Source organism: Sinocyclocheilus grahami, unplaced genomic scaffold, assembly GCF_001515645.1.
Source record: "Sinocyclocheilus grahami isolate Dianchi unplaced genomic scaffold, SAMN03320097.WGS_v1.1 scaffold960.1, whole genome shotgun sequence".
NCBI lineage: Eukaryota > Metazoa > Chordata > Actinopteri > Cypriniformes > Cyprinidae > Sinocyclocheilus > Sinocyclocheilus grahami.
In genome coordinates, this window is record NW_015506139.1 from 3,761 (window position 1) to 30,514 (window position 26,754).

Here is a 26,754-nt window from a genome sequence, read left to right on the forward strand (position 1 = left end):
CACCAAGCAGCTTTTGGTCCCCTTCTCTGTCTTTAGGAATGAAAAATCAATCAATTCTTTATCTGTTTCTTTATCAATAATTCAGTTTCACAATTTGGATCACAACGTCAGCAACTTGGACGGTGTCCAAACAGCCGACAGAGCCAATTTCTTGGAATATTTTTTTGTTTTTTCAACTCTTACAATTCTCTCAATAAAATCTTTATTGTTCGTTTAGTGTATTTGTTTTTAATTGTATTGCTTTTTCATTCCAGTTAAATCAAAGCGCATTTACATAGAACATATGTCACACACACATTCAGCTTTCCACACAGCGCAAAGAAGCCAACACAGTTAATCATTCAGCCAAAACATTCAATGCTTCAATGTTTCCAACGCTTTGACGCACATACAAAAATTTTTACAACAGATAATGGACAAACAAAGACTAACAGTCTAACTCTATTTAGTCTGCAGACACCTAATTCAGCCGCCCTTCCCTCATAAGCACCCCTCAAAGCCACGTCCCACTTTCTCTAGACGGCTCTTTGATTCCTGGGCTTACTCACTTTGGGAAGTCTCTGAATAGGTTTTTTAGTGCCCCTTCATGAATGACACTGTGCACTTCTTATATACACTTCTTATATACAAAAGCCCTGTGTCCCTTGACACTGTGTACACAAAAACTTAATACTCTGATCAAAGCAACCCCTCCCTCATAAGCACCCCTCAAGGCCACGCTCCACTTTCTCTGAGCGGCTCCTTGATTCCTGGGCTTGCTTATTTTGGGAAGTCGTCTCAGATTACCATCACAGGTGTGACCTTAGTCAACCACACAAACAGTCTTATTTCCAATTTAAGCAAAATATTGCCTATCTCGTTTTTTCGGGGCCCCTTTTAGAGATCTGTTTGTATAGCCGTCCAGATACCCCACCCACGATGGCCCTCGTGGACGTTGGACCCCAAGCCAATCCTGTTCGTGACACCAATCTGTTGTGGATTTTTCTTGGGTGCGGCCAGTGAAGTGGAGAAGCAGAGTTCCAGATGTCAAAATAAGACTTTATTTAACAAAGAAACAAAGCCGGGAAGACAGTCACAGCATTCCAAATCATTCCAAAGTCTTTGTTTGTCAGCTCATATTATATACCCTTTGTTCTCTCCAAATTTGGTCATTTTCTGTTTTTTCTTTGTTCCGGTTATTTTTTATTGGTTATAGATACCTGATTTGCCACAATTGTTTCCAACCCTTTTGGCCTTGTTTTTTAATGGTGGAATGTGGTCCGATCAGTCATTTAAAAAAAAAAAGCTTTTATTTCATTGGTTGGTAGTGGTCACATGAGGAGGTGTGAGTCAAATCCATCCACCTGCTCCTGATAACATTAGATTATTTCAAGTTCATGTTTACTGTCTAATGAAAGGTCCACTCTCTAATGAAAAGACCATTATACGTGTTCCTAATAATATTAGATTATTTCAAGTTCACAGGTGTACTGTCTAATGAAAGGTCAACTGTCTAATGAAAAGACCATTATATGTTCATCATTTCCCATCACTACATCCAGAGTTAACATAATTCAGCATATTAATTTATATACTGATTACATTCATTTTCACATAATACTTCAATAAAATTACACAATACTAGCAGTAACAAATTTTTGGAGCGAGAAAGCACAGGGACCTCTTGTCTCCAGCCCCAATAACACACCTCCAAACAAAAAGAAAATATTTAATTTTTTTATTTAATCATAAGAAAAAGATAAAAGGAAACATAAGCTTCAGGAGGGGGCAAAGGCCAACACAACAAACAAAAAGATTTCTAACTCAATTTTAACCATAACTTACCTATACATAAACCAAAAGAAAATAAACAACAAAATGAACTTCCCTATCTCCTTGACTATCCAAATAACCAGGAGAAAAGCAATTAAAGAAAAAGGCACCCACCTCCCTACAAGTTTCCTTACAAAATACTTAAATTCTAAACAAACTTACAAGTCTCCAACTAAGCCCACAGTAGCACCAATGGTTAGCACTTAATAACAACAGACAGTTATCTGGAGCCAGAGAAAAGCAGTCCGTGTGACAGGTTACAATCTGCAACCCGCTCCCCTTGTTGAAAGGCAGTGCTGGTTTTATATGCTGGCTTTCTCCTGGCGGCAGCCAATCAGTGGAACTGAGGTAAATGGGCAGCAAATCAACAACAGGAGGACCCAATCACCTGCATGCGAATGGTAGCAGTAGACAAGGAGAAAAAACAAACAAACAAACCACCACAAAGCACATAGAACAAATAAAATACGTCTCAGGACGTAACAAATTTTATCTCTAAAACTGTGAATTTTATAAAACATTTTAAGACAATGTCATGTGTTTTTAGAGAAGGCTAATAAAAGGCTAATAAAATCATTTATTGCCCTGTTAGCTTTCCTGCATGCTATTGTCTCATGTCTGACCCGGCAAACTGCCCCATTCATGTTTCTATTGTTCTCACTCATTGAACCATTCACACCTCCACCAGGTATGAGACATAAGCTTCATTATTCTTTTCTTATTATTAATTTTTGTTCAGCCATTATTAGCCTTTTGTCACGTCCCTGGACTCATTGTGTTTCCCTCCCCAGGTGTGCCGTGTCTCAGTTAATTAGTCATTCCATGCACCTGTGTTCCCCTAATTGCCCAGTGTTTATTAGCCCCAGTCTCTGCTGTCTCTCTTGGTCTGAGATTGAACGTCAACCCCTGTGTTTCCTGTGTTCCAAGCTGCCAAGTGTTACTTCCTGGATATTCTGAATTAAAAGACTATTGTTGTTCGTGTACTCCTGTTCTCCTCGCTCCTCGCATTAGGCTAAGTTGTGACACCTTTATTCTGGCATTACCAATCCACATCGCTTTGATCCCACTATACATTTAGCCACCTATTATCAAAAGTCTTTCTTAAAAAATACAACAAAACATATAAAGAGTTTGGTTCCAAAACGCTATAAACTCCAAATTGAATAAATTGAGTTCCCGCTAAAATCAGTATTGTATCTGGTCGGTACTGAAAAGTCCATTTTTAATTTTACACAAAATGCGATATCCACCATGTTATTCTGTCATGTTTTCTTGCTATCTTTCCAAACGGCAACAAACGCAGTCTCCCTTCTCTGCAGAATGCGATACAGCCGCTCAACCAATCACAGCGCACCATTCCATGCATTGTAAACAGTAACTGACAAGCTACGCAATATCCCGTTCATAATCGCAGATGAATCGCCTTCGATTATGAACGAGATATTGCGTAGCTTGTCAGTGACCTACGGCTCTGTATATTAAATGCTGCTCCATCTGAAAGCACAAAATGGTGATTTACTAATCACAGATCTGGCTTTACTGACGAGATGCGCAAATTAATCATTTTGTTGGCATTGATGAACCTGTGGTGGTTTCTGCGGTGGAGAAGAAACGTAAGCTATTAATAAGATTAATATTGACTAAGTTCAGAGGCTGTCATATGTTAGGGTGACCAGGGGCGGAAAGGTAGGCGACCGCATTGGGCTCCCAAAAGCCAAGGGCCCCCTAAAATGCTTTTCATATAGGAGATGCACATTAAGCGCTGACACACGAATGGTTGCTGTTTACGGTCTTTATTACTATGACAACCGAATTGAATGTGTTTTTTGCGTATCCTGCTTTAAGGAGATGAAAATATTACGCATCTGAAGCTGTAATTAAAGCTGTAGTCCGTAACTTTTTTTGGTTAAAAATGATCCGAAATCAATACTTGAGCAAGTGCATAACCAGCCAAAAGGTTATAGCCTTTTCTCACAGCAGCTGGATTACAATTTCTGTATTACAATCAGCCATCAAAATTCTGTATTTAAATACATAATTTTGATGGCTGATTGTAATACAGAAATTATGTGTTTATGAAACACATGTGAATGAAATTAAATTATATTCCAGTTTTAAAAGTGCTTCTAATTACAGATAGCCTGGGATTACACACAATTTGTATTTTAAAGACAACCAGTTCGAAGGGAGCATAATTTTCTTTTTGGGTTAAAAGAATTTCTTAATATGTAATTCGAATGGTATGACAATTAGAGATTAGACTGTACAGAAATTGAAATCTACTTGTTTATACACATTATATTCATAGTCACATAATGCTGATGTTGTTAACATGAACAATTTGAGAATAAAGTATAACAATAATAATAATTTGCATGGTTTGATGTGATATGAGCTCATTTAAATCAATCGATTTATTGTCATGCTTTTTTCCTCAGTTGGTCAGAACAAACATGGCAGACTTGTTACTTGTTCAGATGACAATATCCGGTGAAAATTCTTATTTGGGTCATATATTCCAAGATATAGGCTAGAATCTGTGATTGTGAAGTACAGTAAATATCCACACTGGTGCGGTGATTGACTGCCACACATTCACCTCAAAACATTAGATTAATCTGCACTGGAGCCGTACCGGCACACAACCCACGGAAGATAATTCCGCAAACAGCTGCAATTGCAGGTTTTTAAACAGAGATGGCTGACATGTTGTTGTTGTTACATCTTTCACTTGGATGTTATAAGTTGCACTGAGTAAAGACAGCTGGATAAAACAAAAACGGTCCGTCTTCATTTCAGGCTGCAAAGCAACAAAATGTGATTATTTTAAAGAGGGGTGATTCTTTTCTATACCCACCCATCTTAATAACTGTTTTTCATTGGAAATCACACGATGATATAGTGTTTGGTTGGAACTTATTTTACATTTTTAGGATACATTTGGTGAACTTTGAGTTATCCAACAGATATGAATACTGAGAATACAAAACTCAAAAATGTAAATGTAAATTAAACACATTAAAGTAATTGAAAAATCAGAGATGGCGACAAAGAGGCAAAACTTACGGACTGCAGCTTTAAATATTGAGAAACGGTGTGTATTATATGTTTATAATTTTTAAATGCCTCTTACTCATTTATGAGAAGGAACCAAGTAGAGGACACATATGCAGTTACTTTTTTTGGTTGATATAATTTTTAGGTGTGTAAATGTTTGTTGTGTCCAGTAGATGGCGTTGTAGGCTTGTTCTGATGCTGTGCCTAGAGGGAAAAAGAGGGTAGAGTAAAAAAGGAGTTCATGAAAAAACGTGCCCGTGTCTGTCTGTTCTGAGTATTAATTTATTTGAGAGAATACTACATATTGGCGACGAGGATGGCGAGTGTTCCTGCCCCTCCACCATTTCTGCAAAATGTAGGAGAGCCACCAATTCCTTTTGATACGTGGGAAAAGATTTTTTCCAACTACCTAGTGATAATAAATGCTTCAGGAAACACATGGCCTGATGCAAGGCGTCGTGCAACTCTTCTACATTGCCTGGGCACCGAAGGTCAAAGACTTTTCTACACATTACAGGACACAGGTACAACGTTTGATCATGCAATGGAAGCGCTTACAAAACATTTTGTTCCGAAATTGAATGTTGTTGCATGCCGACATAAGTTTCGCCAAAGATCACAAAGAAATGACGAGATTGTGCCTCAGTACATTTCTGCACTACGGGAGTTAGCTGTCCAGTGTCAGTACGGTGCTATGGAGCAAGAAATGCTGCATGATCAGCTGGTGGAACAAGCGTGGCTGCCTGCAGTGTGAGACAAATTATTGCTGGAGGATGAGCTCACTCTGGAAAAAGCGGTGAATTTAGCGTGTCAAGTTGAGTCCGCTGTGCGAAATGCTTCACTCCTCTCCGGTAAGGACACAAGTGAAAACCAACCACAGAGTGCTGTGCAAGCTGTTTCAGCGAATAAAAGTCAGTGGAAACGTCATAAAACACGCTCCGAACAATCAAAGAGACGCGAAGATGCTAAAGCGCCAAAACCAAACCAACATTGCTACCGCTGTGGATCACGTAATCACTTAGCTAATGATAGAGACTGTCCTGCTGCATCTGCTATTTGTAATAAACGCAAAAAACTTGGTCATTTTGCAAAAATATGCCAATCGAAAGCGAAAACCGTGCAAGAAATTTCTGTGCCAGAAATGACAGTACTTAATTTGAACACTTCAGTGGATGATACAATTTACTGTGAAGTTGAAATAGCAACATCACAAGGCTGTGCACACAAAGTGAAACTGTTAGTGGATACAGGTTCAAGCATGTCAATTCTTCCACAATCCTTGTACGAGGATCATTTCACATCTACTCCTTTGCTTCTGCCCAAAGCGCAACTGGTCACTTATTCTAAACAGCCCTTGCCTGTACTGGGTTGTATGACTGCTACAGTGACTCATAATGCCATTACAGCTGATGCAAATTTCTACATTGTAGAGAGAGGAGCACCTCTCTTGGGACTGGATCTAATCCGAGCACTGAACTATCATGTAGCATCTGAAGATGTCACTGATATGCACAGTACTTCAATGCATGCCATTCAAGCGACAACTAGGGTGCTCAATTGTGCGGACAAACATTTAAATGTGCAAGGTGTGCAAAAGGTTTCATACATAAGGTGCAAGTGGACAACACCATTAAACCTGTGCAGCAAAAAGTTCACCGGCTTCCACTGTGCGTTCGCCAGGATATGTTAAATGAGATCCAACGGCTGCTAAAAGCTGGAATAATAAGAGCCCATAGATGCGAGCCCCTGGGTTTCACCATTAGTGGTGACGAAAAAGAAACAAGGAGGAATTCGTATGTGTGTGGATTTACGCGAGCCAAATAAAAGTATTATTGTGAATTCACACCCACTACCACATATGGAAGAGCTGTTTGCGGAGTTGAAGGGTGCTACAGTATTTTCGCAGATTGACTTACAGAGTGCTTATCATCAGTTGCCTCTAGCTGTGGAAAGCAGAAACCTGACTGCGTTTCTATGTCACGAGGGACTGTACCAATTTATGCAGGTCCCTTATGGTCTCGCTTCGGCACCCGCTGCATTTCAAAAAATGATGCACACACTCTTAGGAGATCTGCCAGGTTGCCAATGCTATCTTGATGATATAATATGTTATGGCGAAACCAAGGAGAAACATGACAAATGTCTGAAGGCTGTCTTACAGCGCCTCGAGAATGCGAACCTGAAATTGAACCTCAACAAAAGTACATTCGCCCTGCAGAGTGTGTCATACTTGGGCCACACTATTTCAGCTGAAGGCTTGCGCCCTAGTATGGATCACATGGCTGCTGCCACAAGCGCACCTGCTCCTAGAGATGCCACTGCACTTCGCTCATTCTTGGGCCTCACTTCATGGCTAAGCAAATTCATTCCTAATTATGCAACCGTTGTGGATCCTTTATGGCGCCTGCTAAAAACGGCTTCACAAATTAGCATGGACTGGCCGCCTGAGGCAGAGGACAATTTTCAAAAGCTGAAAACACTGCTCACACATAGTCCAGCTCTGGCACCTTTCGATCTAAACTTGCCAACGTATGTCTCAACGGATGCATCTGATTAAGGCTTAGGAGCTATGTAATCACAGCTTCACCCAGATGGCACAGAACGAGTCACTGCATTTGCTTCTCGAGTACTTACTGATGCAGAGAAAAAGTACAGTACTGTGGAAAAGGAAGCGTTGGTATGCGTTTTCGCTGTGGAACGCTGGAGAACGTACCTCTGGGGGAGAAGATTCACTCTCAGAACGGACCATCAAGCGTTATCAACTCTACCAGCTACAAAAGGCATGAATCGTGCTGGCTTACGTATTGCAAGATGGTCAGCTAGACTGATGAGAATTTTCCCAGCTTTACTAGCTGCCAGGACCAGTCTCTCAAGTCACTTCATGACCACAGACGTGAGAGTGACAGGTCTGTAGTCGTTAAGTCCAGTGATTTTGGGCTTTTTGGGGACCGGAATGATGGTGGAGCGTTTTAAGCAGCAGGGAACTTCACACAGCTCCAATGATCTGTTGAAGATCTGTGTGAAGATGGGGGCCAGTTGGTCAGCACAGACTTTTAAACAGGCAGGTGAAACACCATCTGGGCCTGAAGCTTTTCTAGATTTCTGCTTCCTGAAGACCCGGTTCACATCCTCTACACAGACCTTAAGCACAGGTTGAATGGTGGTGGGGGAGGGAGGGGGGTTGCAGGGGTGGTAGGTGAATGTGTGAAGTGCAGATCAGAGCGGATGGGGGGTGGTAGACTATCCTTTTCAAATCTGCAGTAAAACACATTCAGATCGTCAGCCAGTTGTTGATTCTCCGCAGACTATGGGGGTGGTGTCTTGTACATAGTCATGTTCCTCAGACCAGTCCATACTGACACTGGATCGTTTGCTGAAAGCTCTTTTCTCAGCTTTTCTGAGTAGTTTTTTTAGCCACTCTGATCTCCTTTGTTTAGTCTGTTCCTGGCCTGGTTATACAAGATTTTATCCCCACTTCTGTAAGCATCCTCTTTGGCGTGACAAAGCTGTTTGAGTTTCCTAGTAAACCACGGTTTATCGTTATTAAATGATAAGAATGTCCTGGTAGGAATGCACATGTCTTCACAGAAACTGATATAAGATGTTACAGTCTCTGTGAGCTCGTCCAGATCGGTGGCAGACATGCTCAGGTGTGTTTGATTAAGGTTAGAACTAAACTCTGCAGGAAAGGGGATCTCATGAGCCAGATTTGAGGATCCCTGGCCTATATGAAAAAACAGGTTCTGAAAAGGTCTCTTTTGGTTTGAGCCATTCCAGTTCAATTGAGTGGCTAAAGATTGGCCGGTCAATGTTGTTTGTATTCTCCTAGTTGCATTACAGGGCTGCCTACACAAAACTTGCATGGGCCCAAAGCATACAAAAGTTGATCTAGGCCCTAAAGGGCTGGCCCACATTGGGCCATCATGGGATTAATGTGGACAGTCCACCAGTGTGGCTTGCTCACAGAGAGCCTGCGGTGAGACCAAAGCTGTGGGCCTCACCTGGGCAAGCTCGCACTGGGCCTGTTTAGGTTTGGTGTGGGCTGGCCCTAGTCCACTGTGCCTGCAAAAAGCCAGCATGAGCCCCGCAAGGACATGTTTGCAGGGGCTATTGATCTCTCCGCAACCACATCGCCCAGCATGCATTCAGCTCCCACAAGAGCAATGCTGAATACGCAGGTATCAAAGCAAAACCTCTCAATAGGGCCTTTCGCACCGCTTTAGTTCCAGAACTAAATGTACAGTACTATAGTACTGGGACGATGTTGCGCAAACTATTTCCCAGTACCATTTAAAGGGTTGCATTCGCACCGACAGTGTGTACTAACAACCGGTCAACAGCGACGTCATTTGTGCGCAGCGTTCAACAACAGAAACAAAGAAAAACAACGTTAACAACAGGAGGATAGAGGACGCTGTGATCTGAGTTTTTGTTGTGTCTCGCGGGTTTCACAATAATTGACATGGAAAGTCGACATATGCGTAAATCGATTAAAAGAACGGAAAGGAGGACTAAGAATCTCCAACGACAACTGGCAGTGCTACATTTGCTACAAGTGCCTGCACTTCAGCATCCGTCCATCTATCGCTGTTCTCCATACTTGCAAAATAACTTGACACAATGTTTACAGTATGTTTACATGGAGTTTTAAATCATGGTGGGTGAGGGTGTTTTCGTACGCGTTTGGCCAAATCAATGTCTACTTACGTCACGATTAGTACCAGTTGTGCTGGTTAGACCCTGCTCCGGAGTAGGAGCTAATTTGGTTCTCGAAAAAGGCAGTCCGGTACTAAAATCACTCCCAGTTCCGGCGGTGTGAAAACGTCAAAAAGTGGGTAGTTCCACAATTAGTTCTGGTACTATGAAAAGGTTCCTGCGGTGCGAAAGGCCCTATTGGGCCTGATTCATGAAACACGAGCAGAACAAATTTTTGTGGAAATCGTTCGTAAAACCATTCTGATGTAAGCTTTCAGATTCATGAGAATGTACGCAGTTTTAAAATGCAGAGGTGGGTAGTAACGAAGTACATTTACTCTGTTACATTAATTTGAGTAAGCATTTGGGGAAAAAATTATTTTAAAAGTAGATTTAAAGATGGGTACTTTAACTCGAGTACATTTCTAACGAAAAAACTGTACTTTTACTTCACTACAGTGGGCGGCGTTCCTCTCGTTACTTTTTTTTTTATTTTTACAATTTGTATGTTATTTATGTTAAGAAACACGTAGTTTATTACAAGCGCGCTGTCTCTTTTATCTGGGGCATGAATGATGCCCCATTCGCGAATAAATCACTCTTCTGAGTCGATTCTGTTCAAGGCCTTGAAACAAGCCTGCAAAACGGTCTGAATTGGTTCGCAAATCACTTTGAATGATGTGTTCAGTTCCCTGCACGTACTGAATCGTCTGAAGCGGTTTCTCATTCATTCTGGGTAATTTGAGAACACGGAAAACATAATTTATTTAAATTAACTACAGTCGATTGAAGCCAAATCCTACTGTCGGCCTGCACTGAGGATCTTTATTAGTTGAACTCCGTGTGCTGTCTGTGACATTTAAGGAAGTGTGCTGTTTTTTTATTCATTTAAGTAATATTGTAGTAGCGGTAAGCTAGATCGACTGTCAAGTGAAATGTGTAGAGTGAAATAAATAAAAAGTGTCGATCGTGGCATTTTATTAGTAACTTTGCTTAATTACATTGCATCAAATCCTTTTTTGAATGCGTTCTGCAGCGTTGAGCATTATAACCAATCACACACGTTTCTGTTGAGCTTATGAATGCAATATCCAATCAGAGACATTTTGATTCGTCACCTCGAAGAACTCCAGAGTTGTTCAGAGTTGTGCGCGCTCATTGACTGAATTCTGATGAATATGCATTTGCAAGTTCTCTCATCAGCATAAACAACAAACTGCCACTGCATGACATTGCAGCTTCAACCTTTAATTTGTTATATGAGTTAAGGTAGTTATAAAATTGCCCTCAAGTAAGAAATGCCCCTGTGGAAATCAGTTAATTTCTGATTTATGCATACATTGGAGCTAAAAATGGTTTTAATCAGTTATTTGTATCTTTTGTTGTAGTGTGTCAGTATGAAATATCAGTTTACATTTCCAAACATTCATTTTGCCATTAATTATAATAATCCAGTGAAATGTTTGTCTGACAACAGCCAGTGCTCCACACAGAGATCTGATCTCATCATCATCCAGTCTGTCTGCAATGACATGAAGAAACAGAACAAACTGAGACAGACTAAAATTCAGAAGAACTGTGGCAACATCTCCAAAACGCTTCAAGAGACCTACCTGCAAAGCTTCCTGAAAAACTCCACGCAAGCGCACCTAGGGCAAAAAATGCTTTAAACGCAAAGGATGGTCACACCAAATGTTGATTTAATTTAGTTAATAGAAGTTAATTGATCATTTCTTATAAAAAATAAATTTTTTCTTTTTAAATAAAAAAATTTATTTATGACATTATTTTTGACAGCATCCTCATTTTACAGCATTTTTACACAAGTGCCTAAAACTTTTAACAGTACTGTAAATTTGCAGGTAGGTTTCTTGAAGCATCTTGGAGACGTTGCCACAGTTCTTCTGGATTTAGTCTCTCTCGGTTTGTTCTGTTTCTTCATATCATTTCAGACAGACTGGATGATGATGAGATCAGATCTCTGTGTGGAGCACTGGCTGTTGTCAGACAAAAATCTCACTGGATTACTACAATTAATGGCAAAATGAATGTTTGGTAAACTGATATTTCCTACTGACACACTACATCAAAAGATACAAACACCTGACTTAAAACCATTTTTTAGCTGGTGGAAATACTAGTGTTCTAATCATTTTGGCCACCACTGTATGTGCACACACACACACACACACACACACAAACAAATTAACTAGTAACTCGCTAGATTTTTCATTGGATACTTTTTTACTCTTACTCAAGTAACTATTAGGATTGTTAATTTTACTCTTACTTGAGTAATAATTTATAAGCACTTGTACTTTTACTTGAGTACAGTTTTTGGCTACTCTACCTACCTCAAAATGTTAGTTGGTATGAAAGAAATGTACACCTGCTCCCTACCACGTGTAAATGGTGTGTAAAACATTGTGTTCATTTTGGCAAACTGATGACACTGAATTCTGATGCACTGCCATAACAATTATAAGTTCATTTGCCCTTGCCCTCTTTTTTTTTTTTTTTTTTTTTGAGTTGATAACTAAAACGCAGCGATCGTCACTGTCACTATTTACCCAGCCATCCAATCAATGGAGGAGGGGTGGGACAAAAGCCGACCAACAATGGAGAAGTCAATATTACTGGTTACTTTTTATTTAGTAAAATTCTTAAAAATGAGATACTAGTAATATGTTGTTGTAGTAGATATTCCAAATCATAGCAACCAAAGCGTTCTCAAGCACTACCTGCTGATCATTTTAAGAAGAGCGCCCAACATTTTTTTCAGCTGACTAAATAACTCTTTGGTGGAGTCACATTATTGAATATTTATTGTTAGGCATATGGCCTATTAGTCTCCCTTAGACTGGTGAGGTCGTGACAGTCACCTACAGACCAGGACAGAATAACTTCAAGGCCAATTCTCTCTCTTACATGCACCATCCAGGACCTCAGTCAACACTCAACCCATTATCCCTCCAGCCATCATCATTTGTGCCATCCAGTTGTCCATTGACGACCCAACAGCAGAAGCTACCTGCTCTGAACCAGCTCCACCAGGAGGTCCTGAGGGAGGATTTACAGTTAGGTCCATACATTTTTGGACACAGGCACAATTTTTATTTTATATAATGAATATGGGCTTAAAGTGCACACTCTGATCTTTAATTTTAGGGTATTCACATCAAAATTGGAGGAAAAGTTTCATGGACAGGCGTGAGCTATTCCTTCGTTATTTCTACATCAATTAAGCAGGTAAAAGTTCTGGAGATGATTCTAAGTACGCCATTTGCATTTAGAAGCTGTTGTTTTGAAACCACGTGGTCAAAGGAGCTCTCCATGCAAGTGAAACAGACAATTGTTAGGCTTCAAAATCAAAACAAATCTATCAGAGAGATAGCAGGAACATTAGGAGTGGCCAAATCAACAGTTTGGTACATTCTGAGAAAAAAAGAATGCACTGATGAACTCAGGAACATAAACAGGCCTAGATGTCCACAGAGGACAACATTGGTGGATGATCGGAGAATCCTCCTCATGGTAAAGAAAAGCCCTTTCACAACATCCAGCCAAGTGAAGAACACTCTCCAGGAGGTAGGCATTTCACTGTCAAAGTCTACATTCAAGAGAAGACTTCAGGTGAGAGCAAACACAGAGGATTCGCCACAAGGTGCAAACAAGGCGAGATTAGACCTTGCCAAGAACATCTAAAAAAGCCAGACCATTTCTGGAAAAGCATTTTTTGCACTGCTAAAATTAGGATCAACCTCTACCAGAATGACGGGGGGGGGGGGGAAGTATGGAGAAGTCTCAGAACAGCTCATGATCCAAAGTATACAACATCTTCTGTGACACATGGTGGAGCAGTGTGATGGCATAAGCATGCATGGCTTCCGGTGGCACTGGGTTATTTACTGGTGTTTATTGATGACGTGATAGAAGACATCTATCAGCCGGATGAATTCTGAAATGTACAAGGATTTACTCTCTGCCCAGATTCAGCCAAATGCAGCAAAGTTGATTGGATGGTGCTTCATAGTACAAGTGGACAATGACCCAAAACATACAGCAAAAACAACCCAGGAGTTTTTGAAGGTTTGAAGGTAAGAATTTGGAATATTCTGCAATGGCCAAGTCAATCTCCTGATTTCAACCTGACTGAGCATGCATTTCACTTGCTAAAGACAAAACTAAAAGGCAGAAAGACCTAACAAACAAGTTAGCTGCACCAAAGTCGTGGCAAATCATCACAAAGGAGGAAACCCACTCTTTGGTGATGTCCATGAGTTTCAGACTGAAGGCAGTCATTGCCTGCAAAGAATTTTAAGCAAAATATCAAAAATGAACATTTTATTTATGATTATATGTATTTGTCCAGTTACATTTGAGCCCCTGAAAATGGGGGGACTGTGTATAAAAATGGTTGTAATTCCTAAGCATTTTATGTTATATTTTTATTCAACCCCTTGAATTAAAGCTTAAAGTCTGCACTTCAATTTCATCTTGATCGTTTCATTTTAATTCTATTCTGGTGGCATACAGAGCTGAAATTATGAAAATTGTGTCAGTGACCAAATATATATGGACCTAACTGTATGTGTCTGTCTGTTTTTAACCTTCTTCTATCCCTTGTGGACTCAGCATACATATCTCCGGGCTCTGGACACCCAGGCAGCCAGCAAACCCTCTTGCTCCTCCGTAGACGATACTAGTAGCTGTAACTGTGCTATCTCCAAGAATCCACGCAACCTTCCAGAAGGAAAATTAGTTCCACTACCACTGCCTAGCAGACTGTTGTCCCATAATAGAGTGGATTTCATCACAGACTAACCACCTTCGGGATTATGTACCAGCATTCTTGTTGTGAATACTCTGTTACCCACTTTTGTGTCACAATCCACCAGTTGAGAAACACTGGTCTAGATGGCATAACACAGTAGTGAAATAAACAGTAGTGGGTAACTTCAGTCCTGGGGCACACTCATTTTATATGTATTTGGCACCACCTATTGTTGCGGGTATCTTATTGACATGTAAAAGTTTAGACCCTGAATATCAGACAACCCCATTTTTCAGACCCCATTATTTCCAAAAGAAAAAATACTGTCTTATATTCAGAACAATACGGCAGTGAAGATTTCCCTATCTGTCAGTCCCTTCAAAGTTGTGTTGAATTATTGACACACCTACTGAACTGTTTATGAGAGTTGGTTGTGCAGATGCTGGCAAGCTTTCGCATTCCAAAAAACAAATGTAGCTATGCCACAGCAACTAGCGATGAAGCAGGCTCCATTCAAGGGAAGACACAGGGTTCACTGAGGGAAACTGAACAGTGGAAAAAAAATATTTCATACGTGATCATAGTTAGAGAATCACTACATATGGAGCACTAAACCAGATTACAAGGGTGCTATGGTAAGTGCTAGGAGGTATAAAGAAATATCCTGGGTTCACCAAACCTGGGGAACTCTATAGAGCACCACCTCAGGGAGGGGGAGGGCACTCATGCATGCGCTACATCATCTTCACAATCTCAAATGGATTGCCCTGCAAGGTCTGTAGGACGAGATAGAGATCCCAAGAGTGGATCAGGTGCAGTCTTGAAGGATTCAACCTCCTTGTACCTCTCAGAAATCTAACGATCAGGTCCTGCTTCCCCAGATACTTTCCACCCACAGTGTCATGATTCGTTGCTATTACAGTACACTTTAAGACTGGAGGCAGACACGCACCTACCTGAAGCCACATCTTCGTTGATCTTCACCTTGGGTAGAACAACAAGAAGTTAATAGGCATCATTTCAAGGCATATAGCCGCCAAAATATGTTAGAGGTGTTTGGGGCTCCCAAAAGTGACCCCCTAGTGTCAGTAATTTGACACAATGTCGAATTGACTGACAGATAGGGAACATTAATTTGCTGTCACTCCCAAATCATCTCCTTTACACACTGAGAAATTTGGATAAGGACAGTAGATACAGTAGATTATGCTTAACGGTTTTAATTCAGAGAGTGGGGTTATTAATGCACAGGATTAGTTCAATCATGACAACTCTCTGAACATTTTCGCATGGTGATGGATATGACAATGTTAATGTATTTGGTCTTGGCGGAACAGATCTGCTACATTGCTGCTGAATTGCTGCTGCTGTTGGTTATTGCTGTAGTTGTAGATATTACTGCTGCTGCAAGCAAGTACAGGAACTTGCTACTGCCAATGCATATGGCGATACGGTGCCGTGATATTTAAGACATACTGCTGCTTCACAAATAGCATATAAAATAACCCCATAGCAGATCTATACAGGTGGAGCTGGGGAAGGTGGAGTGTTTCAGAGAACTCTGAAAGCGTGTTGCAGGAATCTCAAGTGAATGCTAGCCAACTATATAAATGCAAGGCAGTAAGCTCATTGGCTGCATATGCAGCATGAACCAATCAGCTTGTGCCAAGTCGTTTAACTCTCTGAATATCATCGGTTACGTTAACAACCCGTCGCCTGCGCCATCTAGAGTTTCATGACTGAACTATATATTTACCCTTGTCTACTTGCTCTCCGTTATTTTTAATTTGTATGCATAATTAAAATTCAGAGAAGTCCAGTGCCATTAAAGTGTACCTGAAAAGGTTTAACAGTTAACAAGAAATTTCAGATGAAGCTTATGACAAAGAAATTGTGCACTGCAATTCTGCAACAATAAGATAAATATTTAACAGGCATCAGTTGTGAAGGCAACCATTGCTGTTTAGGACATAATATAGAGGATGGTTTACGGCTGATATCAGATTTGAAAAGTCACTTAACTGGGAATTTTGTCTAGGTAACAAAGTCATTATTAATCTGCCTGTCTCTTGTTTTTTTCTGTTTTGCAGCGGTATCACTCGCACTAGCTTTGAATGGTGTCTTCACAAATACCATCAAGTTGATAGTTGGCAGGTAATGTACAAACATGGTTTCTGTACTATTTCCATCAGAATTTCATGCCAGGATTGTTCTAGGTTCAATACACAATGGAGGGTTAGGACATTTACACAGACACAGTGTGCGGAATGCTGGGAAACATGTTATATTGATCTCATGTTATATTGCTCACCGGAATTATGGAAAACATAGAGTGAAAATCCTCTGTTCCACAGTGCAATCCCATGAAATGCCCGTTTTGACCAGAAAGAATCTAGTTTAAAATTAACATTCAGTGTTTAGACACTTTACATTACTTATTATATTCACATTCATCACTCCCCTCTAAATACAAAACATAGTGAATAGAGGTACAGTATGTAGTAGAACATCCATCCATCCATACCTTGAAAACATACATCCATTCATCCTTAAAACCTGCAGGCAGTGGAGTACCCTGAAAGAAAAGTCCCCTCCACGAATATTGGTATTAGTGGAGGGCAATGTATATACATAAGTATAAAGTATAAGTATCCATACTGTATATAAAGACCTATTAGTATATTTGTCCTGTTATTTGTAATCATGCTTTTGCCACTGGTGTTGATCTTGATCACAGGCCAAGGCCAGACTACTTCCACCGTTGTTTCCCTGATGGACAGATGAATGCAAAGATGCTGTGTACTGGAGAGTCAGACCTGGTGTCTGAGGGCCGGAAAAGTTTTCCCAGCAGCCATTCCTCCTGTAAGTGCCAGCATGTATGTAATGTGGGGTTTGGGTTTTGTTTCTTGTTTAGGTTTTCTGAATTTTATTTTGATATTTTGCCTTGTTTCATGTTCCTGTCATGTGTTCCTTGCCCCTCATGTGATCATGTCATGTGCTACTCTTGTCTGTAGGCGCGTTCGACTTCATGCAGCACTGCGCAGATCGATCACAATCTGACTTGAAGCAGTGCGCAGATCGATCACAATCTGACTTGAAGCAGTGCATGCCGGTTAGTAATTTTGTCCGACTTGAGACGGCGCTGACGCCACGTCACTGTCACGTGTGGCATCAAAGCACTGCGAGAGCGTTTTGAGAGCAGCCGGCTGACTCAGCCGGCACAGTTTCTCCAGAGCGGCTGCAGGAGCGTTGATGACGACACAGCCATTTCATGATTGGCCAGATTCACCGCATGACAACTATCACGTGTGTTTCGGGTTTATTCTAACCTTTTCAATTCCAATAATAGCCACAAATCTGTGTTTTTAGAACAGTAAAAGCATTTTTACTGTAAGCGCAATGTTATATTGAGTCCCGTTTATCATAAAACACTGATGAAAGCATACATTCCCCCACTTTATTAGTATTTAAATAGTATATATTTACGTTGAACTTTATTCTTGAGCAGATGGCGATGTATTAAGTATACAGTGGGGAAAAAAAGTATTTAGTCAGCCACCAATTGTGCATGGGAGCAGAAAGTGTCCGGCTTGACAGCTCAGTTTTCAACTCCGCCCCCGACTGCAAGCGGCTACTCTCGTTGACTGCAGTCTGTAGCCGTGCGTCAAGTCGAACGCACCTTGTGTGTCATGTTGTGATTGGTAGCTTTAGTCATGTGCCTTGTTCCCATTGGTTGGTTTATGTCATGTGACCCTTGTTGTTTGCTACAAGTAGCGCTAATGTTGCCATTGTCTCTCGTCGTGTATTGAACGTATTAACCTCTGTTTGGCGAGTTGTTTCATGTCTGTAGTCAAGTCAAGCCAAGTCTTTGTTTTGTTTGGATTTCACTCTGTATAATAAATCTGCACTTGGACTCATCTACAACTTGCCGTTCATTGGACCATCATTACAGTGTGCACTTAACAACTTACCTTTGAACATGTTAGGCTTGTTTTTCAATAAAGAAACACACATATTACTTGATCTGCTGCAATTATATAAATAATTTATTTAGCTAAAAACTTTCAAACCTGAACAGGGGAGAGCAGATTAATTTATAACAAACAACATAATCTCCAATCAGCAACAAGTGATGCTACTCAGTTTATCACAAAGGAATCTGTGTCTTCCCAAAGAACCCTCACCTAACTGTGCATGGAAGCTATGGCCACTGTTTAGATCTGAAGCATGGACAGGGATAGATCTGCAAAGATATAATTCTGAAGAAAAACCATCACCGAAGCCACTAGGCAGTTAACTGTGTCCAACCTGTGTTCTCTGCACCATGATGTGAAAATTCTCCACTTCACAGCATACAATTCCTTTGTGATGGGAGCTCTAGAGTTTAAGATGGTCTTTATGACCTCAGCTGAGAGATCAGAGTTCAGAAGGTGTACAGTGTACAGCTTTGTATGCACCATAGCATCCAGTCCAAAAGGAGCTGGATGTGTGAGGAGAACCAGAGCGGACAGTGGGTGGCTCTTGGGATCTACTTCCGCCCTGTCGAACTTCCTCCAAATTAACTCTATCTCGGGATGGAGTCTCCATTCCCTGGGCTTTCATTATGCAGAATGTGTTGCCCCTTAGGGAAAAAAAACTTTTTTGTTCTCATGTACAAAAAGCCAAATGGTATCATGCTGGACATGGGTGCCATTAGACCCAACAGTCTCTGAAACTGTTTGGCAGTGATGGCCTGGCCTTGCTTCATCTTGAACACTGCTGGCAGGATCGACTTGTTACAAGCATAAGGCAATTGTGCCTGCATCGTAATCGAGTCCCAGATCATCGAGTCCCCAGGAAGGTTGTCCTTCGCATTTAGTCTCAACCCCAATAGCTTTATGTGGGTGAGGACAATATCTGGAAGTTGAACTGCCATCTCTTGAGACTAAGCTAAAATCAGCCAGTCGTCAATATAATGGAGTACATGGATGCCTCGAAGTCTCAAAGCAGCCAGTGCTGCATCCATGCGTGAATGTGCATGGGGATAGTGCTAGGCCAAATTGAAGAACCCAATATTGGTATACTTCTCAAATATTTCTCCAAGACAGAAATGAAGTTACTTTAACATCAAATGGAGACATTTGCTTGAGTCTCCTGCTTCTCACACAATTCTAACACTCTCATAATAGTCTCCTTTAAAGTTTTAGAGGAGATCTTATCATCATCATCATCACACATTGTGCTTAGATTTTTCTCCTTAGTTAGAGACTCTGGATCTTGCTTGGAATAGAAAGAAGTGTAATACCCTGCCAGTTGTCAAAGCTGCTGAGATTTCCTTTCTTGGGCAGTTTGAATATGAGGCCTTTGGATTAGTGTCTTCTTCCCAAATTGTTTGAAAAAGTTCTGTTAATATGCTGACTGATCTGTAGATGTCTGACTTCAGCAGCTCTGTTTGCAAAGAGTCAATCCCCACGTAGGAGGGGACATTCCCTAAAACACAACGTTCCCTAAAAGTTCTCTAAAGATGGCAAATATCCCGAAACTTTACAGATTATTAGGGACATTCCTAAAATGTCCTCTGTTGATGCTGCAGTTCCATGTTCCTTATATGACTTTAGAGAGACATTCCATTTGGGTTATTTTATGGTCACATAAGAATGTTACAAAGAGGACAATTGGGATGGTAGTGCTCAATTCCGATTTTGCTCAGATCTGAATTTCCAGCTTTTCACATTGTTGTTTTAAATGAGGCCAATATCAGATTCACATGGTGAACAGATCATGTTTCTGAACTGACCAGCATGCGCAAAAGAACGATACGAACAGGGTTTCCAGGTTTTCACAACAAAATCCACCCACTGCTTCTCATAATTAGTCCAAAACTAGCTCAATCATGTTCTGGTGGGAAAATATCTCGTTAGTGGTGTCGCGTCAACCCACGGCAACAGGGGAAAAAATAGCCCAATTCCGCGGGGAAGCTGTGGATTTGGCAACACTTGTGCAGCGCGCTGTCATACGGAAATAAACACGGAGGACATAAAGTAAGCAATTATGCGTTTATTTATCGTGTGATCTGCCACAGAAGCCAGCGAAATTGTGCACAGGCAATATGAAAAATAAAGATGAGGATGTGGCAGAAGAGAGCTTTTATGACTTTTATGATACAAACCCTCATATTTTGCTTGTATATAGAGTTGTCACTGAGTTCTGACACATCACTGTCCTTCCACTGACTACCTTTTGCAATTGTCTTGATAACTTTGGGTATGTAAAATCTTTGAAGTGACTCCCATGAGCACAGAATCATGACAAATGTTGATCTAGAGCAGGGGTGGCGAACTCCGGTCCTGGAGAGCCGCAGCCCTGCAGAGTTCAGCTCCAACCCTAATTAAAACTCACCTGCCTGTAGCTCCCTAGTAACCGTTCAGACCATGATTAGCTTGTTCAGGTGTGTTTGATTAGGGTTGAAGCAAAACTTAGCAGGGCTGCAGCTCTCCAGGACCGACGTTCACCACCCCTGATCTAGAGCAATGTAAAGGTTGCATGAATTCCGATATGACTGTTCAAACTGCGGTCGCATTGCAAACATCTGACCTGTATCAGATTTAGTACCACACATGGAAGAGATACGAATTGGAATTGAAAAGATCAGATTGCATGTGGTTTGTGCTGTTCACACTGTAATGAGGAAAACAGATCTGAGTCACATGTGAGCAAAAAAAATTGATTTGGGCCACATTTGCCTGCAGTGTGAACGTATGGGCATATGGTTCAAAAGTGTGCATATATGGCACTTTTCCACGGTGTGGTACGATTCGGCTTGGCACGGCTCAGTGCGGCACGGCAGGGCATGGATAAGCTCGGTTTGTGTTTCCACTGCAGTTTAGTACCGCTTTAGAGTGGGCAGGATTATTTACATGTCGTAATAGTTGCGCCGCCTCTACTGCCGTGACAACTGGAAAACGTTTTCATTCCATGTCGCCCCATCAAGCTCTCGCTGGATCCGCTCCTCTGCTATCAACGAGAGGAACGTCTGTACTTCCTCAACAGACCACGAAACAGCCATTTTTTGGTTGTTAAAAAAGATCAATGACGCAGGTAGTGACGATTCTCTTCGACCAATCAGTGATCAGCAGAGTTTACACATCATGTTTTGGTAACGGTATGGTTCGCTTGGAACCTCAACCGAGGTGGTACTGAAAAAAGTACCAGGTACTGTACCCAGTGGAAAACCCCCCAAAAGTGAACCGTACCGAACCGTACCATGCACAGGGCCGCATTAAGACCCGACTGGGTCTATGAGTTACTGCAGGGCCCCCTCATCACAATAATGACATATATAGCTTAAAATAGGATTTTTATCCAATCAAAATTTTTGATGCATTGCAATTTCATAATTCTTGTTACCAATTCCAATATCACAAAATAAAACAAAAAATACTAGCCAACGTAAAAACAAACTTACTGAAGACAAGTAAACAGTCATGAATTACAATAGAACAAAGAAATTGACCTACAAGCACTGAATAAGAAATATTATATTGTATAAAATAAATAGACAACCAATAGACTGAATAGTCCTCACTGTAAAAATTCAATATACATTATATTACGAAAGTGATTCGGTCAAGGACAGTGAGTGATTTTCTTTCTAATGTTTAATTTTCATTATTGACACAAATGGCAACAGCAGCTAAATTAGGCTGCTTTGGAGGAATAGTTCACCCAAAAATTAAAGCTATGTTGTTGTTGTTCTAAACCTGTATGAGTTTCCTTCTGCTGTTGAATGCAAACGTATATATTTGGAACAACACTGGTAACCAAACCGTTTCTGTGCCCCCATGACTTCCATAGTTTGGAGAAAAAAACACTATTGGAGTCAACAGTGACCAGAAACTTCCTGGTGGTTACGAAAATTCTTCAAAATATCTTCTTTTATGTTGAGGAGAACAAAGAAATTCATACAAGTTCAGAACAACTAGAAACTGAGTAAATGATACTATTTTATTGTGTGTAAACTGATACTATAATATTTAAATTTTTGGGTGAACTATATCCCTTTAAAATCTCATCATATAATGCCAGGATGCTTTATCTTTAACTATTAACGTTCATTGAAGACACAAATGACTGTGTTGACGAGGATACAGGCATTTTGACACATGTAGTTGAACGTTTAAACACAAGGTGCGAAAAATAACTCTTAGTTTAGTCAGGCGCTGGACGAGCAAGTGTGCTCCACGCGTATCAGAAACCGTCTTAACGTGCGCATTTGCCAAAATGAATTTTGCCCTACTGCTTAATGTCCCTGAACAGTTAAATTTGTTTTTAAACCACAATGCTTAAAATGCATTTAAATTAAAAGCTTACATCATGGCGTGCAAAATGAATTTCTCAAAGTAACTATGAACTTTGTTACATTGGTGCCGAAACCCGGGAGGAATGAGGGAGACGCTATCAGAGAGCCCTCGCTGCTGAGGGGGGTCACGGTGCTGAGGAGATCGGGCAGCAGGAACAAGCGGAGAGACCGCCGGGGGCTGCCCGAGGCGGTGGTGCTGGAACTATGGAGGACTAGGTGGGAAGGAGAGCTCGCTGCCGTGCTCCTGGGTCGAGGAGGGGTGGCTGCCGTCCGAGATGGAGCGGAGGAGTCGGCCCCTGCTGCCATCCGCCATGATTGGGGACTCGCAGAGAACGGGGGACTCGCTGTCGGCTGCCCTCAATAGGAGGAGTCATCGCCGCCCGCCAGGAGGCGGAGGAGTGGTGGGCCGTCCACCAACGATATCCAGTACCATCGCATGGCACCGCGAGTGAGAGCCTCTCAGCCAGTTGAGGACCAAGCGGCAGTGTGTCCGGGAACCGAACCGATCTTTTTTTATTTTTTTTTTCCCTTTTCCTCTCTCCCCTCTCTCATATCTGTCTCTCCCGTCATCCGCAAGGGGCTGCAGCTTTACTTTCGTTTTGTGTTTGTTTATTTTATTAAAGTTTTGTTTGTGTTCGCCGGATTGCCGCCTCCTTCTTCCTGTGACTACGAACTTTGTTACATACATCAAATATTTATATGTTGTTTTGTATTTTTAAGTTAGTAAGTGGTGTTAAACATTGCTTTGTCTTATATTTGTGTTATATGTCATGTGTTGTGGACCGGGAACTGTGGGCCACTGTTCAGTGCTGCTTTTTAGTCTCAAACTGCCCATTTCCAATCGTAGTCTTGGAGTACCCCCAACAGTACATGTTTTGGGTGTCTTCCTTATCTGATATACTCATTTCAGATCCAAAGGGAAAAAAGCATAATGCCTTTTTAAATGGATGTCACTGAGAGAGAGGTTTCAATATGATGATTATACAGCTCATCACTTCATGATTCTACACCTAATCTTCAACATGTTTACCATTAAGCATTCATTTTTATTTTAGCCATTACACTATGTTGATCATGTTGAGGTGATTAGATTAAGCTTTGAATGTTGATTTGCAGCCAAAATATTCTCTTAATATCCATTTATATCCAAACATTCTTCAGTAACCTTAATTTTGAGCTTGCAAGAAAAACCCCTCCACTCTTTGATGATCTGATGATCTCATTAGTATTCTGTTTATTCTTGCAGGAATTCACATATTGCTGCATTAATATTTATGAAGAACAGTAATTGTGTTTGCTCCAATTCTTTTTTTTGTATATCAGTGCAATGTTATAACTGTTTAAATCTGATGGGAGAACCAAGATATCTTAATTAACTACATTTACAGTGATGATGGGCAAAACAGCTGCCCACTGAAAAGGTGCAGAACCTCATCTACACAAACCCTGTTATTTTATTTATTTACATTTAATGAGCACTGTAGGTCTAAATTTAGAGCTCTTGAGAAGGATGTCTAATTGCATGGAAATGTTAAGGATTTATCTTATGTGGGTGTATCATAAAGTGGTGATGTTACTGTAAATTTTGAGTTAAAATCTATTGCTTATACATACTGATGTTTTTGTTATGTGGTTTTGTTTTAGAATTAAACAATTCAAAACAAAACTTTATTAAAAAAATAACATCCAAATCAGCTTCTTATAATAATAATTATTTACCTGAAAGTTTCAAGTATGTCTGATGACCTTATTTTGCTGGCTCAGGTGTGTTTAATTAGGGCTGGAGCTAAAACCTGCAGGGCATTGGTCCTCTAGGAACAGGTTTGGACACCCCTGCTCTAGATCTAAAGCAGGGTTCCTCAAATCTTGCCCTGGAGGGCCAATGCTCTGCAGAGTTTAGCTCCAACCCTGATCAAAATCACCTACCTGTGATTTTCGTATGATCCTGAAGACACTGATCAGCATGCTCAAGTGTGTTTGATTAGGGTTAGAGCTAAACTCTGCAGGAAAGTGGATCTCTTGGGCCAGATTTGAGGATCCCTGATCTAAAGCTTTCTACACACTGCACGATTTTCGGCTGTCCCAGACGAAGGATTGGCATCTTGAAACTGTAGTCCTATGTCGTACAGTGAGAGAGGTTCAAAGATGCCGTTGTCACGGTCTTGTGACCAAAGATAGATTCAGTATGTTCATCGCACAGTGTGTTTGCTGCTACGACCCACATTTACTGACCAGCCAATAAAAATGCAATATGAAATGGTGTGTTGATCAACGTGACATGCTGCTAAAACTTAAAACTGCTTACCTCAAACTCTTAACTTCCTCTTCTTTCAGCAAACATAAAAGTTACAACTGCCAAACTGTGCTTCATCATGCTCTTTTTGTTTACCACTAGTGCATGCTAATGTCATTTTATTCTTCAATAGTAATTTCACTGCTCTGCACATTTTGTGTCTTCCTTATGTAACACACCAGATTGAGATCATCAGCTCATTAGGAGGAAGATCCATGAACTGAACCAAGAGCATCAAATAGGAGAGACATACAAAATGTGGAACCACTGATCTACACCAATGGGTCTTGGGGATTCAAAACTCTGTACATATTGTGTTTTCCTTATTCAACGCACCTGATTCAGATCACCAGCGTTAGAGGAGAATTCAATGAACTGAACTATGGGTAGCTTTACACAATGATGTACTAAAAACGTCTGCAATTTTTCAAAGTTTCAGGTACACATGAAAACTTGTCAAAATAATTCGCATTCACACAGATCCACAAAAACAACTAAAATCACTTTCAAAATGGTATCATTTTTAAAAACTTGCACTTTGAAACCCGTTTTCAAAAGTTTGTGTTTTCAGCAGTTTTGCCAAGTAATTTTCAGGGGAAGTTGCTAAAGGCAGGTCCATTTGTTGCTAAAAGTTGCTAAATTACATTGTGATGTCATTATGCCACAATGTCATTGTGTAACCACGGAGCAAATCTGTGTGATTGCATAGATTAGAAAAGACAATTAGATTACTCAAATTGACTGGCTGACAGAGTCTTGTTATCTAAGCATTTAATATGAATTAATTAATTAATTTGACTGGAAATCTCACCGAAAATATGATTTGAAATATTTTAAAGGGATAGTTCGCCCAAAAATGACAATTAAGTCATAATTTACTTACCCTTGTGTTTTTCTAATGCTGTATGCCTTTCTTTCTTTTTTTGGACCTCAAAAGGAGATTTTTAAAGAAATGTCTTACACATGCTTGTCCATAATAATAATAATTATTATAATAAGTATTATTATTATTATTATTATACATTTATTTTATATAGCACCTTTAAAAGTTTCTTCTCAAAGAGCTTTACACTGAAAAGGATTCAGAGTTAAAAGCAAAACATAAGCACAATGAAGAAATAAATACAGTAGAAATAAAAATACATCAAAAACAATATAAGAGAAAGAAATACAAGAATATAATGGCAGTATATGGCGATCAACATCAAGCTTTTAAAAAAGAAGCAAAAGTATCACAGAGTGGTGGTCCCATGTTGTCAGAGTCCATGTCTTATTATTGTCTTAGGCCCCATCCACACGGAGACGCGTTTCGCCCACACGGATCTGGCGTTTTGGGAGAGTGAAACCGATATTTTTTGAAACCGGGTCCCAGAGTGGATAAATCTGAAAACGCCGCCCTTGTGTTTTCGTGTGGACAGCGAATCCGTATATTTTCTGAAACGGTGATGTCATCAGCCCGCGTCTCGCCCCTAGTCAGACACCGCTACGTCACGTGACAGCAACAAAAACATGAACAAACACTGAACGATTGTCTTTCTATTAACTAACATTAACACATATTAATAAATGTATTGTTCCATGTTCGTTTGTATACCGCGCACAAGGTTTATGCGCATAGTTCAAGTCTTCTTCTCCGTATTTAGTGTATCTCTGTGGCAAAATTACAGCACCACATGCTGGTCTGGCATGTATACTACATACTAGTTTCGCGTCAGTTTCGTGGTTTTGTGTGGACGCAGATATTTCTTGAGACGAGGGGGGGGGGGGGGGTGGGTAAGGGAAAGC

General features: G+C 40.6%; 1 protein-coding gene across 1 annotated transcript in view; it reads left to right on the forward strand.

Moving 5' to 3' along the window:
* The first annotated feature begins 5,315 nt into the window (after nt 1–5,315).
* plpp4 (phospholipid phosphatase 4) overlaps nt 5,316–26,754 on the forward strand; it is a 35,123-nt gene continuing 13,684 nt past the window's right edge. The window contains exons 1-4 of the mRNA XM_016249923.1: nt 5,316–5,393; nt 8,836–8,899; nt 16,429–16,492; nt 17,076–17,200. Of these exons, the coding sequence (XP_016105409.1) occupies nt 5,316–5,393; nt 8,836–8,899; nt 16,429–16,492; nt 17,076–17,200 (331 nt within the window). The remainder of the gene's footprint in view (nt 5,394–8,835; nt 8,900–16,428; nt 16,493–17,075; nt 17,201–26,754) is intronic.